The sequence below is a fragment of the Lontra canadensis genome, unplaced genomic scaffold (assembly GCF_010015895.1).
Source record: "Lontra canadensis isolate GAN:19392208 unplaced genomic scaffold, GSC_riverotter_1.0 scaffold1237, whole genome shotgun sequence".
Taxonomy (NCBI): Eukaryota; Metazoa; Chordata; class Mammalia; order Carnivora; family Mustelidae; genus Lontra; species Lontra canadensis.
The window spans coordinates 1-14462 of record NW_022632221.1 but is presented as its reverse complement, the minus strand read 5'-3'; the positions used below and the strand labels follow the sequence as shown (position 1 = coordinate 14462).

At 51.2% G+C, this 14462-nt stretch overlaps 1 protein-coding gene and 1 long non-coding RNA gene across 2 annotated transcripts; both read left to right on the top strand.

Annotated features, from left to right (window-relative positions):
• Window positions 1-1129: 1129 nt before the first annotated feature.
• On the top strand, window positions 1130-1988 carry LOC116863453 (apolipoprotein L3-like; the record flags this gene model as incomplete). Its single annotated transcript, XM_032850901.1, has 1 exon — window positions 1130-1988. A coding segment is annotated over one exon (859 nt), but the record flags the coding sequence as incomplete, so codon positions are not given.
• Window positions 1989-5295: 3307 nt separating this feature from the next.
• On the top strand, window positions 5296-12924 carry LOC116863452. Its single transcript, XR_004381827.1, has 3 exons — window positions 5296-5506; window positions 12437-12478; window positions 12653-12924. It is a non-coding gene; the product is annotated as an uncharacterized LOC116863452 (long non-coding RNA).
• The last annotated feature ends 1538 nt before the right edge of the window (window positions 12925-14462 follow it).

Here is a 14462-nt window from a genome sequence, read left to right as displayed (position 1 = left end):
TGCATGACCATGCAGCAGGATCCTGCGGGCCCATGAGGCGGAGAGGCTGGAGTGGAATTGGACTGAGCTGGTTGGATCCTGACTCTCTCTCTCTGCCCAGCCCTGGAGCTCTCTGGGTCTGTGTGTCTGGGAGTGTCAGATTGGGCATTTGTTCCGTGGGAACAGTAATTCAATCTGAGAAGATCGTGGCCAGGGCCTTCGTGTGAATGGCGAGGTGAAAGTTGAAGAACGAAGGGCAGTCATCCTGTCCAAGGTGCCAGGAGGCTTGGACCAGGGCCAGAGATGACCATCAGGATGGACAAGGGGGCCTCTAGGTTGGAGGACTAGGTAGGCTTGGGCAGCGGGTCTGGGACTGAGGGAAGCTCTAGGGCACAAACTTGAGGAGACCAGGGACCTAGCAGAAGTCCTGTGATTGGGAAAGGGGACATTTCTTCCCTCCCTCCTTTGATCTCCTCACCACCAGACATACGGGGCCATAGGGGGTGTTTCTTCCATACCTTGCCTGGGATCTGGGGGTCTTGACTACCATTTGGAAGCGCCTTTCTTCTACACAGAGCAGCTCCAGACCAATAGGAGGCAGTGTGACTTTGTGACAACTTCCAGCTCCACAGGGGGAAGCTGCCGATTGTGTACCCTTGAGGGATTCTGAGCCTCAAAGGTCCCCACCAAAGAGGAAAGTACTTCCTCTGCTAGCTGCCAGAATGCAGGTCATTTCTGGCTGTGTGATTCATAGAGAAGGTTCGCGAAGTCTCCTGTATCTTTAAGAGGTGTCGTAAACTTGCACATGGCCTTGGTGTACCACCTAAGGAGTGAGATAGGCTGGTGACACCTGTGAGGTCGGGGGTGCTGGTGGGGACCTGTCCTTGACTGCAAGGCCATCTTCCTCCAATAGCCACTATTTAAGAGCCTCTGAGGATGACACGGACTTATTTACTCCCTGACTGGGATGTGTTATGGAACGTGAGCAGTGTGTGGAACGTGTGCAACATTGCAGGAAGGATTCTTTGCATTTGTAACACTCTTTTCCATTTGATTTACAGTAAAAGTTCTGTGGTGTATGTAGGTTAGATCTAATGGAGCCCATTTTCCAGATAAGCTTCTCCTAATCCCTTGACCTTCCCTGTTACAGGGAGGAGGCAGAAGCCCTTCGTGAATGTCTGAACGAGCTGCAAGGATCCACGGATCTGGAGGCCAAAAAGCAGCAGGCTAGGGAGAGGTTTCTAAATCAGTTTCCTGAGTTGAAACTCAAGATTGAGGAGCGCATAAGAAAGCTCCGTGAGCTCGCAGATGAGGTGGACAGGGTACACAGGGACGCCACCATCGTCAGCGTAGCATCCGACTCTACTGCTGTCGCGTCAGGTGTCCTGAGCATCCTCGGTCTTGTTCTGGCGCCTTATGCAGCAGTGGCCTGTCTGGTAGTGTCAGGAATTTCAGCGGGGCTGGGAGTAGCATCGTCTGTGACCGGAATGTGTGCCAGCTCCATGGAAATGTCCAGCGAGTCTTCCTCCATAGACGAAGCAAATAGCCCGATATTGAGTGACACTGATGAAGACGAGGTATTTCAAAAGTTTCTGGATGACTGCATAGACTATTTTCCCCAAATACGTGATTTATATGAAGACCTGAGCGACCTTGCAACTAATGTTCGTGCCATCAGGGCAGCCAGGCGGAACCCTCAGCTGGCTGTCCAGGCCCAGCGCTTCAGGAGAGGTTTGTCTGTCTCAGGTCAAACTGCCAGGCGGGTGCAGAACACTTTTGGAGACACTGCTCTGACAATGACCAGAGGAGCCCGGGTCAGGAGTGGGCTTTTCTCAGTTCTCTTTCTTGGGTTAGATGTGTATGATCTTGTGAAAGACTCAATGAACCTGCAAGAGGGAGCAAAGGCAGAGTCAGCTGAAGACATGAGGCGGCGGGCCCAGGAGCTGGAGAGCAAGTTGGAGAAGCTCACCGAGTTCTACGAAGGTCTGAAGGAGGGCCTGCCTCCGTGATCCCGGAGCAGGGCGGGGAGCCGGAACATGTGTGGGACAAAGACATGGAGGTGCCTTATTAGAAGGGGGGAAAGGTTTGGGGTGCTCGGATGGGGTGTTGAGGAATTAGGCATTTCTGAAGCTGAGCCAGGGAGGGAGGGTTAATGCAGGACGGGCAGGGGGAGTCAAGGAGGGGAAGGAACATGGAACCTGGAAGAAGGAAGGAGGGGACAGGCAGTGAGGGGAAGGGACTAAAGGGGACACAGGGGAAATGGGTCAAGAGACGGGTGGAGGAACAAGTAATGGAAAAGCCAGAAATAATAAAGTTAGAATTCTTGGAATATGAGAGAAAATGACGCGTGTGATTTTGTCGTCTTCATACTTAGTTCTGAGCCTTCCTGAAGTTGACAATTGCTACTCAGGGTAGGATTTGACCAGGGATCTGTGCAAGGACCAATAAGTGTCCATGGGGTGATGCTGGCAGCCAGGTCACAAGTGACCCCAACCCGTGGCTCCCCTTCCACGTCCCATGAGTGACCAGGTACCGGCAGCATGGACGCAGTCCCCTCAGGTGTCGGTCTCTGCCAGCCACTCTGATGGCTTCAGAAGTCCTCGGTGTCCCATGTCCAGTTTGCAGCCCCTACTCCTGCCACCCCCGCCCCAGTCCCTAGACAGAGGGAGACCCGGCAGGTGGGGTCCTTGCTCTGAAACACGAGTCCTAAGCTCCAGCAGGGCCAAGCCCAGCACGCGTCCCCACGGGATGGAGAGACGGGGTGGGGGTGCTGGTCACGAGCCCCCGTCTGCTGACTGTCCCAGCCTCCGTCTGATGGTGCTGTGGCATCGCCCAAACATCTCCCTCCACGGTGTGAGGGGGACTCTCCCGGGGAGCCGGGGTCACCGTCCCCGAGGGCTGACATGGCTTATTGACCAGAGATGTTGCCCGAGACCCCGACTCTGGAACTGTGGTCATCCTGGGTGACTTTCTTTGTGATCCTTGGAGGTCAAGAGGAGCCTGATGTTATAGCCGCTCGATTTTTCGGGTCCACAGGTGGGGAGGACTCGGCACTCGTCCCTGCAGGTCAGAGACACCGAATCTTCACCTGAGGGGCCTGCAGGCCCAGCCTGGCCGCCGCCTCACGGGGCCGTGATCCTGGAGCCCGGCGAGGTCCACACGGCGAGGCCATGACACACAGGCATGAGACCCTCGGGCCGCAGCTCCCTGGGATGTCGTGTCGCGGTCCGCATCTCACGGTGGTTCCATCAGGGCGGCAGGCAAACCGCCAGCTCGGGAAAGGAAATACAATCGGGCGGAAGGGAGTTCACTCGGCAACGAGCAACAAGGAACCGAGGAAGGCGACGTGGATGAAACAGAACTTCAACCACGTGTTCGAGGTCCCAGTGTCAGCGTGGCCTTGACTTTCGGCTCCTTCCCTGAGTTGCAGGACCCAAGCCACCACCTGTCCCCCACCTGACTTTCCCATCTGCCAATTCAGGCCGAACTCCCGGGCCACCCACGGGGTGATCATCACAAACCTTGGGGTGCGATTCTTGGGTCATCATTCTGTCACTCTGTCCCTCCCTCAACGCTGGGGAGGAGACACGATGCCCGGGGACGCTTGCCTGGATGGGTGGGTCAGGTTGGCTTCCCTGTGTGCAGGTGCAAAGCCCACTGCTGTCCAGACTCTGCACACCTCACAAGCCGTGCGGCCCTTCCTCCTCGGCTTCTGTGTCCGTGCAGGGGGCCGGTATCTCCCAGAGCTGCTGTAGGAACCAGACAGGACTGCGTGGACAGGGCCTACCTAGCGCCTGGTGCTCCCCCAGCTCTGTCCACTGTTGAAAACAGCAGCGGTTCCTCAGCTGTCTTCCGCAAGCGTCTGCAGCCTTGCCAGGGGCACTTGGCCAGCAAGGGCGGGCGTCCTGGGGCTGTCCTGGCATCAGGGACAAGTCTAGAGAGACCTGATTAGACCCCGATGGTGGAAGGGAAGACACGGACATGGTGACCAGAAAAGGGGATTTCGGCCTTCTCCCTGGTGCCATGAGATCGGAGTAGGGCACAGGGACTCTGCCAGGGAGGCTGCTGGAGGGCTTCTCAGAAGAGGTGATGCTCGAGTTGGGCTCTGAAGTTCGAGCCTGATTTTTCCAGGTGGTGAAGCAGGTGCTCCTGGCAGGAGGATCTGCATCAGCGAATGCCTGGAAGCCCCTGGTGGCATTTAGCGGCTGCCGCATGGCAAGTACACGGTGAGTACCTGGTATGTTGGGGACAGGAAGGTGAATAAGGCAGGCATGGCGGTGGGGGGTGCGGTGGGAGGGACGGAGAGGAGGGGCTGGGAACAAGCCCTGGGGGGGGGTTAGTGGGTGGGGGAGACATTTGCTGAGGGTCCCACAGTGTGTCCGTGGCAGGAAGGGCTGAGGGGAGAAGGACCTGGCGTGTCAGGTGTGGGCTTGTCCTTTGAGGGAGTCAGGACAGCCGAGGGTGGGCAGGTGAGTGGGACCGGCCCGGACATGTCTGTTTCCTCCCGAGCTGCTGGGACGTGGACACTTTCAGTTTCCCTTCAGGTCCCCGATATATCTGGGCCCGGTGTGTGGTTATTGCCCAGACACACACCCGGGTCCACACAGGCACAAACCCCTGGATGTGTCTCAGCTCCGAGGATGATGTCTGGGTGAGCTTGGGGCTGGGGCCCTGCCCGTGGGCTCCCCCTCCAAACAGCTCCGTCAGGAAAGGATCGCGTGTTGTCACGATTTTGTCGATGAGGGGGAACCTGCAGCTCCAGCCCCAGGTCCCCCGCAGAGCAGGGACACAGCCCGGATTTGCAGCCGGGTTTGTCCGACTGCTTCTCCCCTCCCACTGTGTCCCCAAAACAGTGGAGATGGAGGGGGACACCGCTCAGCTCGTGTTGCAGACTACGTGTGACCGAGCAGGCGACCCCAGATGGAAGGCGGATGTCGGGGTGCTCATGCCTTCGGGGAATTTGGGAGGAAGCAGAGCAGGTGGAGGGCAGGTGAGGCAGAGCCTCAGGGCCACCCCCAGCAAAGGATTTCCTTTTGAGGTACAAGGACTCAGGGTTGTGTTCCCCACTGTGTCTCTGAGTGTCTGCGCAGTGTGCAGCCTGCAGGGTGCCTGAGGGCCTGACAGGGAGTGACTGGCCCAGGGTGCCATGACCGTGACCATGACCATGACAGGGAGACAGAGCAGGGAGATGTCTGGGCTTTGCTCCCTGCCCCCCACTGGGGCCTCTGTTCCACCCACTGTGGGGCGGGAAGAGAAGAGGTCGGCCTGTGTGCTCGCAGCAGAGGGAAGAGAGGGACGGGGGTGAGAAGTGTCACACGGCAGCGTGGTCCGGCCTTCGAATCTGAAAAGACCAAACTGTAGACTCCTGGGGTCGATGATAAGGGCATGAACTTAGATCCGTGTGTTTGCCGGCAGAGGTAAACCTAGAAGCCTTCGGGTTGTAAAAATCTCATTTCTTACCAAACACCTGCTTCAGGAGGCCTGGTCTTCCCTTCTGCCCTGCCTGCCGACCACCGTGTGAGTCTGGGTGAGTCCCTTCCCTGGGGATTCTCTGTTCCCATCTCTTAAGAACTTGGCTTCAGTCTTTTCATGGGGATTCCCAGGATCTGTCGTGTTTCGTGGGCGCTCAGCTTTTGCTGGTCCATGGATTGCGGGTGGGGCCTCCTGGCCTCTCACTGCAGTCTGACTTTGTTCATGGTGTCCTGTGCAATTTTTAGCTGCTAATAGGGCAGATAACTGAAGCTTTCCCTTTATGGCATCTGGAATTTGCATCTTGATTAGAAAAGTTTCTCCACCTCCACATTATTTTTTAAAAAAAATTTCCCCAGGATATTTGAAGCTTTTTCCTTCTAGCTTACGCTTAGGTCCCGTTGGGATTGACTGATTGATTGATTTTGTACAAGTCTTTTGGTTTTTCCTTCTCCTCCTCCCACTCCTCCCTCTCTCCTCCCCTTTCTCCTCCCCTTCTTCCTCCCACCCCCCCCTTTTTTTTTTAAGATTTTATTTATTTATTTGACAGAGATCACAAGTAGGCAGAGAGGCAGGCAGAGAGAGAGGGGGAAGCAGGCTCCCCGCTGAGCAGAGAGCCAGATGCGGGGCTCGACCCCAAGACCCCGGGGATCATGACCTGAGCCAAAGGCAGAGGCTTAACCCACTGAGCCACCCAGATGCCCCAGGACACCCATGTTTTACTGCAATTTCCTCTTCCTCTTTCTCTTCACATAAACAATACTATGGCGGGAGCATGAAGACATGAGGAAATAAATGGAAATGCCCAGAAATCTGGGAGGACTGTCCAAAGCACATTAAATCAGGAGGGTAATTCGTGTGAAATCTGAGGCGTGGTCTTCTTTGTTCTTGGCCACAACAAGCTTTTATCAAGACAGACAAGAAAACAAGTGGAATTGCTCAGCGGGAGTGGAGCTGGGTACGTTGTGCTCCCACACCTTGGCTCTGAGCCCAGCTCAGGGTTCCCTGGGAGGCCCTGGAACAGGAGGTGTGGCAGGGAATAGGCAGGGCCCCGCCAGTGCTCAGAGCCAACAGAGGAGGTCACACAGAGGACTGCAGTCAGGACAGCGCACACTGAAGGGGAACCCAGATGGACCATGGGGAAGATGGCAGGGGAAGCAGTGGTTGAGCGGGGCCTCTCAGCACAGGTAAACTTTTACAAGGTGAGGAAGGTGGGGAAAGGCATTCGGGGAGGGGGGGAACAGTCTAAACAATGGCCTGGAGGCTGAGGTGTGATGAGAAGCAAGGAGGGGCTCGAGGCTGGGTCAGTCTGTAGAACCTGTGACTCTTGATCTCAGGGCCCTGTGTGAGTTCAAGCTCTATGTTGGGCATGGAGTCTACTTAAAATAAAAGTTAAAAAAGAAAAAAGAAAAAAAAAAAGACAAGCAGGGAAGTAAGGTGTCCTTGAGTGTGCTCCGACCAAGGCAACACAGAATCAGGGAACAGTGAGGAAAACAGGAGCAGGATCATTAGGGAACTGGGGCGGGGGCAGGCTAAGGAGTTTGAACCTGGTCCTGTCCTTGGCTCGCCTTTCCTCCCTGCCCGAGGAGCCTGGCTGTAGCCATTCTGGGAGACGCTTTGGTGAGATTCTCTGTCCTGCTGCCTCTGGAGAGGCATTAGCCAGAGCCGGTGGGGATGGGAGGTGGGGATGGGGGGTGGGGATGGGAGGGCTCCGTGTCCTGTCTGGGCCACGCAGGTGGGCAGGGATGGCTAGACCCTATATCTGTAGAAGGGTGGCGTTCACGCTGATTATTCTCGTTGAACCTACATTATCATCCCACTTTTCTTAGAGAACTTACTTTATCAACCACCGAGGTTTCTCCCACGCTGCCACTTGTCACATCGGGAGTCAGGCTGATTTCCTATGGGTACCCGATCCACTGGTTCTCATCATCTTGAACGCGGTGGTGCCAGAAACCAGCCCATTATTGGGGTGAGCTGTTACTCACTGCTCTAAAGGGACTTCCACTTTCTTAAAATTAAAAAAGAAATCAAATAAGCACAAATGGTTAAAACAAATCCATTAGTCCCGAGGGCTCTGCTCACCCACTTTCCCAATTAAAAACAATCACTTTTAATGTGTTGCTTTTCCTTTAGGTGGTTAATCAGTATCTTTATATGATATTCCTACACTAGGAGAACAGAATAGGTGAGCGTGTAGGCTCTGGAGACAGGGAGTCTGGATTTGAATTCCGGCTCTGGCACTAGCTGGGTGCTTTGGGTCAATTACCTAACCTTTCTGGGCTTCAGTTCCTTTTCTTACAGAGTCATGGTGAGAACTAATGTATGAGTCGATGCGTCCAAATCACTTAGAATGGTGCCTGGTGCAAAGCAGTAGTCACCCACCACGATAGCTAACTTCATTCCCTTGATTTTTAAATTGCAATATGAGCGAGCTACTTATTTCTTACTAGGGCAGAGAATGATTTCACTTATTTTTATACTTTTTCTTACACACCTCCCCACCTTGTCCTAATATCATTCTATCACTAAGTTTATGTCCTCAGTTAGAAACCTTTCTAGTCGTAAGCCATTTACTTACACCTCTGTTTCTTTCTTTCTTTTTTCTTACCTCTTCATTTCCTAGCCTCTCAATTGTAGCTGGTATTTTTGGGCTCCTCACTTTGTAAAATGAGGATATTAATCCTCCTCCTCTCTTCAGTGCTGCAGCTCCCAACTTCTACCATTGTACTTTGATTTACATATTGGCAACAAGCACATTTGGTTCTCATATTTAAATGGTCTCTTTTGTTCTAGAAGTTAAAAATCATAGAAGAATGTTTACATATGTGTGATGTTTTCAGTATTGTTTACTGTAAAGCTAACTTGTGAAATATGGTTGTACGTGGGTTTTTTTTTATGATTCTTATTAATTTGTCAGAAAGTGAGAGTGAGGCAGCAGGCAGAGGGAGAAGTAGGCTCCCCATTGAGCAAGGAGTCTGATGTGGGACAAGATCTCCGGACCCTGGGATCCTGACCTGAGCTGAAGGCAGACGCTTAACCCACTGAGCCACCCAGGCACCCCTGTACATGCTTTCTTTTTCTTTCTTCTTTTTCTTTCTTGTACATGCTTTCTTGTACAGCTTTAGTTTTTCCTGAATTCCTAATTGCCCTTTTTTTCTACTCCTTGCACTGTTACCTTCAATGTTTCCTCAATTTCTTTTGAAAAGTCCATTATATAAGATATTATATAATTTATATTATTATAGGTCCCCCTTCCCCACACAACTCTTCACTTCTTACTCCATTCTGGGCTGTTGCTCTCTACGTCTGCTGCATGCCCAGCTGCATTCCTTGGGTTCCTTTCTGTCTATGTTAATGTTCCTGTTTCCTGGACCTCACATCTTTCTGTCTCTTGGTTTCTCGGTCACTATCCTCTACCCCACCCCATAAACACATGAACTTTTTTTTTTTTCTGCAGCTCTTTCTCAAGTAATTTTCTAAGAAATGATAGCATTGGTAACTTGTGATTCCTCATTTAGATCCATTTCTTCCGTCACCTTTTTGTTTTATTTTCTGGAAGTTTTCCTTGACTATTCCAACCTTTTCCTAGACTTCTTTAGTTTGTCAATCACTTTTTGAGTCCCAAGAGCCCTTTCTTGGTCTATTATTGTTATTATTATTATTTTACTTTTTCAGTGCATCGTGTTCTCATTTTATGAAGACAACACCTTTCTAATCTCCCTGAGGACATTGGGTCAAGGTTTAAAAAATCATTTTCTAGAATCAAAATTATGTGTTTTTTTCTGGTATTGTTTTTAAGGTTTATGAAGTCCAGTTGATTTTTGTTGTGTTGTTTTTTCAGTAAGCTCTATGCCCAACATGGGCTTGAACTCATGACCTGGAGATCAAGTGTGGCATGCTCTGCCAACAGCCAGCCAGGTGCCCAATCTGCAGTCGTTTTTCAATTGATCTTAGCCACCCTTTCCAACTGGTCATCTTTCTTGTGTATCTGATCCCAGGTTGCCCATCCGTATCTAAGAGAGAGGTAGGTTGACTGACAGGCTTCCATGTAGAGTGATCGGATGAGGACCCTTTAGGTGTCAGAAGACAGGTATTTTTTTCTGGAGTATTTCACTTTTGAATTTTCCCCATCTGGTGTAGACTTAGGCTGCCGTGAATATAGGGTCGGGTGTGGGGTTGGTAACCTTATTCCTGCTCACCTCCACCTGCCTCTCAGCTTCCGTCTCCCTTTCCGCAGCTCTGTGTAGCAGACCGTTCTTGCTGCCTATTGACTTGTTCTCTCTCTGTTTTTCTGAAGGGAGTTCCCTCTGATCTTCTTTATTCAGCTATCAATACTCCACCCAATCTGCCTCCAAACATTTGTCTAAGCCTCTGGATTCCTGTTGGACACATTCTCCTTTTAAAGTGGTAGCAGAGGGCGCCTGGGTGGCTCAGTGGGTTGAGCCTCTGCCTTTGGCTCAGGTCATGATCTCAGGGTCCTGATATCTATCGAAGGCCACATCGGGGTCTCTGCTCAGCGGGGAGCCTGCTTCCCCCTCTCTCTCTGCCTGCCTCTCTGCCTACTTGTGATTTCTCTCTCTGTCAGATAAATAAGGAAAATCTTTTGAAAATAATAAAAAAATAGAAAAAATAAAGTAGTAGCAGAATGAGGAGAGGCAGTGTGGGGTCTTTGAGTCCAGCAAGCAGGACCTTGAAGACTTGAACCCAGTCTATCACTTACTGGATTTCTGACCTGGGGCACGTCATATAGTCTGCACTTGAGTTTCCGTATCTATAAACAGGGAGGCAAACGATACACGTACAACTCCATGATTATTGGAAGAAGACAGGTTATTATTTGTAAAGTTGTAGAGCAATTACCAGTGCAGAGCAAAGGCCACAGATGTGAGTCACTCTTATCATTAGTTATTTTTATACCTGTAAGTCCCTTTACTATCATTTCAGTCAGGTCTCAGGAGGGAAAGCTGATAAATGCTCTTTTGCCTTCTTCAAATAGGACCTGGGGCACCTGGCAGGCTTATTCTGAAAAGTTTGGGACTCTTGATCTTGGGGTTGTGAGTTCGAGTCCCAGATTGGGTGTCGAGATTACTAAAAAAAATAAATAAACTTAAAAACAATGCTTAGGGTGCGTGGGTGACTCAGTTGATTGTCTGCCTTTGGCTCAGTTCATGATCCTAGGGTCCTGGAATTGAGCCCCGCGTCAGGCTCCCAGCTCATTTGGGAGTCTGCTTCTCCCTCTGCCCCTTCTCCTAGTCATTCTCTCCATCTCTCTTTCTCTCTCAAATAATAAATAAATAAGATCTTAAAAAAATAATGCTTAAGAGTAATCAACATTTCCTGTCTTTCCTTGTCTCCCAAGACAAGCTAAAAACAGAACTAAAAGAAATTCTCTGTCTATAAGGGTGTGTTTTTTACAAAAGACTACGAAGAACCATTAAGAATAGAGCAGTGGACACCCTCATGTACTGTGAGTGTGAGTGTGAATTGGTATAATTTTTTTTATAACAGTGTGGCGCTAGGCATGAAAAAATGTGTATGTGCTGATAGCTTCTGACCTAGTCATCGTGCTTCTAGCAATGACTTAAGGTAACAATCTCAAATGCAAAATGCAAAGTTTTATACAAAGAGATTGTTCTTTTCACTTTCCTTTAGATAAAGAATTAGAAGCAGTCTAAGGTTCAAAGTTGGGGGAGGACAGCAGAGAAGACTGGGCATTATTGGGAAGGCTTGAGAATCCGCAGTCAAGACGGTAGGGATTGCGCCAGGACTCAGCAGGACTCCAGGCCATGTGGGATGAAGAATCTTGCAGAAGCAAGGAGGGCACAGGCTGTGGGAAGCTGTGGCACCAGGAAATTGATCGAGACAGAGACTGGTTAGTGCTGCAAGCCAACGCTGTGGAAGGAGAGGAGTCATTTACAAATAAATACTTACACAGCTGACCCTTGAACAACACAGATCTGCTTATATGCAGATTTTTTCATTAAATATATGTACAAAATGGTAAATGTACTTGCTCTTCCTTGTGATTTTCTTCTTTTTTAAGATTTTATTTATTTATTTGACAGAGAGGACACATGAGCAGGGGGGAGGGGCAGAGGGAGAGGGAGAAGCAGACCCCTATTAAGGAGGGAGACAGTTATAGGGGCTCTATCCCAGGACCCTGGGATCATGACCTGAGCTGAAGGCAGATTCTTAAATGACTGAATTTCCCAGGTGCCCCTTACTATTGATTTTCTTAACCCTTTCTTTTCTCTGGCTTACTCTATTGCAAGAATTCAGTACGTAATACATAGGACATACGTAGTGCGTGTTGCTGAGCAGTTCGTGTTATCGGTAAGGCTTCTGGTCACGAGTGGGCTCTTAGTAGTTCAGTTTTGGGAAGTCAGGAGGCGCCTGGGTTGCTCCGTTGTTAAGGGTTTGCCTCCATCTCAGGTCAGGATCCCAGGGTTCTGGGACTGAGCCATGCATGGGGCTCCCTGCCCAGTAGGAAGCCTGCTTCTCTCTCTCTCACTCCCCCTGCTTGTGTTCCCTCACTCACTGTCTCTCTCTCTGTGTCAAATAAATAAGAAATCTTTAAAAAAGTTTGGGGAAGTCAGAAGTTATGCGTGAAGTTTTTACTGCACGATGATGGGGATTATTGCCCTTAACCCCCGTGTTGTTCAAAGGTCACTGTACATGAATAAGAGTCTTTGCATGTTAAACGGAGTAGAGCACAGTTGTCACAAACACAGGATTTGGATCAGAGACACTCAGGTTCCCGTCCTGGAGTGTGTGTGGGTACTCAGTGAGGGGCCACCTCAGGAGCCTGCCTGTCATCAATACTCGATCAGTATTAGCTCTTACCCATCAGTAAACACACGTTCCGGACCTCAAGGAATTTCCAGAACACGTGTTCCCATCTTTTCTTCTGTTTGGTTTCATTGCTTCTGTAACTTCTCAGATGGCAGTCGCCTCGTCCGATGATCTTCTTCTTGTGCCCCAACAGGCGACAGGACCCTGACTCGGCTTGGGAGTGAGCTGGAGTGAGGTGAGTAACTTTCCTTCAATAGCAGCGGCAGGAGCCAGTACACACACACGGGGTAAAGTCCATCCTGGCATTTGTCGCCATCCCAGAGGGAAGCCCCAAGACCTGGCCCCTCACTGCTGCCTGCTGCCTCCGCTGGCTCACATCTGACCCCACGTTTTGTTCTCTCTTGCCCAGGGGTGAAGCGACAGCTCCTTCTAACTGCAACGCGGACGCAAGCAGTAGGGAAAGCTACGGCGACACCATGACCTCGGGAGCCCGTGGGCTCAGCCCAGGTAGTCGCCTTCCACTTCTCTGGATGATCCCTGGAATTGCGGGGATGCCTCCAGCTGAGCTCACCCACAGAGGAATCGGTCCCTTGAAGAGCTTCCTTGAGCCCCCAAGAGAGGTCAAGGGGAGTCCCCAGCCCAGGAGTCTGTAGGGACACCTCCCTCTTGTCTTCTGAGGGTCATGGCTGAGGTGCTTACTTCCTCCCTTCCCCTGCTGCCCGTCAAATCCATCAATGACCCAGAAGTGAGGCCAGGACAGTCCAGAGGGAGGTGGGGGAGAGCAGAGGGGAAAGGAGGGGAAAAAAGGGATCCTGAGGCGTGGTGGGGGGAGGGGGTAGACCAGCAGCCTTGGAGCGTGGTCCTGCCCTCTTGCCCTGTCCAAGCCTCCAGCATGGCTCAGGATGACTGTGGGGCTTTACAAGAGAGGCCATTTCCTCCAGCTCTCACCCGGCTGCCAGCCTGAGTGCTCTGTGAGGGTCAGTGGGCCACGACCTGGACCCCGGTCTGGTCTTTGCTACCTCCCAGCTGTGTGATCTGGAGTGCCTTACCTTACCTAACCTGTAAAATGAGAGTATTTCCTTGTATGGTTATGAAGATCAAATAGAATGTGTTTATGTGTTTGGGCCAGGGCCTGCTACAGAGTGTGTCCTCCTTAAGTATTGTTGCTGTCCCCTGTCCCTGGAACCTGTTAGTTCCAGGTAAAACCTCCCCTCCCGTAGCATCCCCCGGACTCCCATGGCTACGTTAGGGCACTTGTCCTGTGTCCCAGCTGAAAGCCCCTGCCTATCAGATACGAAAGCGGGGCAGGAACTGATTCTGTTGATCTCAATACCCCTGCCTACGCCGACTCTCACCTATTTCCCTGCCCCCCCACTCCGTCCCAACAACAAGTCCATAAAAGCACAGTTTAGTGCTGTGGTTTCCCTCCAGCTAAGCCCAGGTTTCTTCTCTCCCTTAGTGAAGCAGGAATAAGAGAAAACTAAAAACTTTCATTTTTTTGTTCCATCTAGAGAGTGAATGATTTCTCGAGGAGGTCATTGAGACTTTCCAGAACTCAGTGAGCAGAGAGATGCTGCACGTCCTGCTGACTGACCATGAAGCCTGGAGAGATTCGTGGCTGTGGCCACTTTGTCCAGGTAACTCCCTGGCCCCAGATGCCCCAAGATGGTCACCCAGGTCTCTGCGGGACAGAGTCCTGGGTTGGGGTTGAGCATGTTCCTTGTCGACAGTTCATGAGGAACATGTCTTCCATGACAATCACTGGCAGTTAATGGCCTCAAATTAAGGAGAGGCGAAACCTGCAGAGGGCAGGTTATGAGACCTTGGGCTTTAACCTAAAGCTGACCCTTCTCCGCCTTGATGTGTTCATCTGTTCAATTTTATCATGAGGAAATGAAGACAATGCCTGTAACGTCCCTAGCATAGTGATGACACATAGTTGGTACCCATTAATGTTAAGTCTTTAGAGGATTGCTGAGAAGTGACGGGGGTCAAGGTTCTTCTTCCTGGAGATGAGGGCCAAGCACGACTTCCTCTGGGACCAGTCACAGGAAGGCCGATGCCTCAGTCTGTGGCCCTGGGGATTCGGACGAGAGCCTTCCCTCCCCACCTGAGCAGTTGCATGACCATGCAGCAGGATCCTGCGGGCCCATGAGGCGGAGAGGCTGGAGTGGAATTGGACTGAGCTGGTTGGATCCTGACTCTCTCTCTCTGCCCAG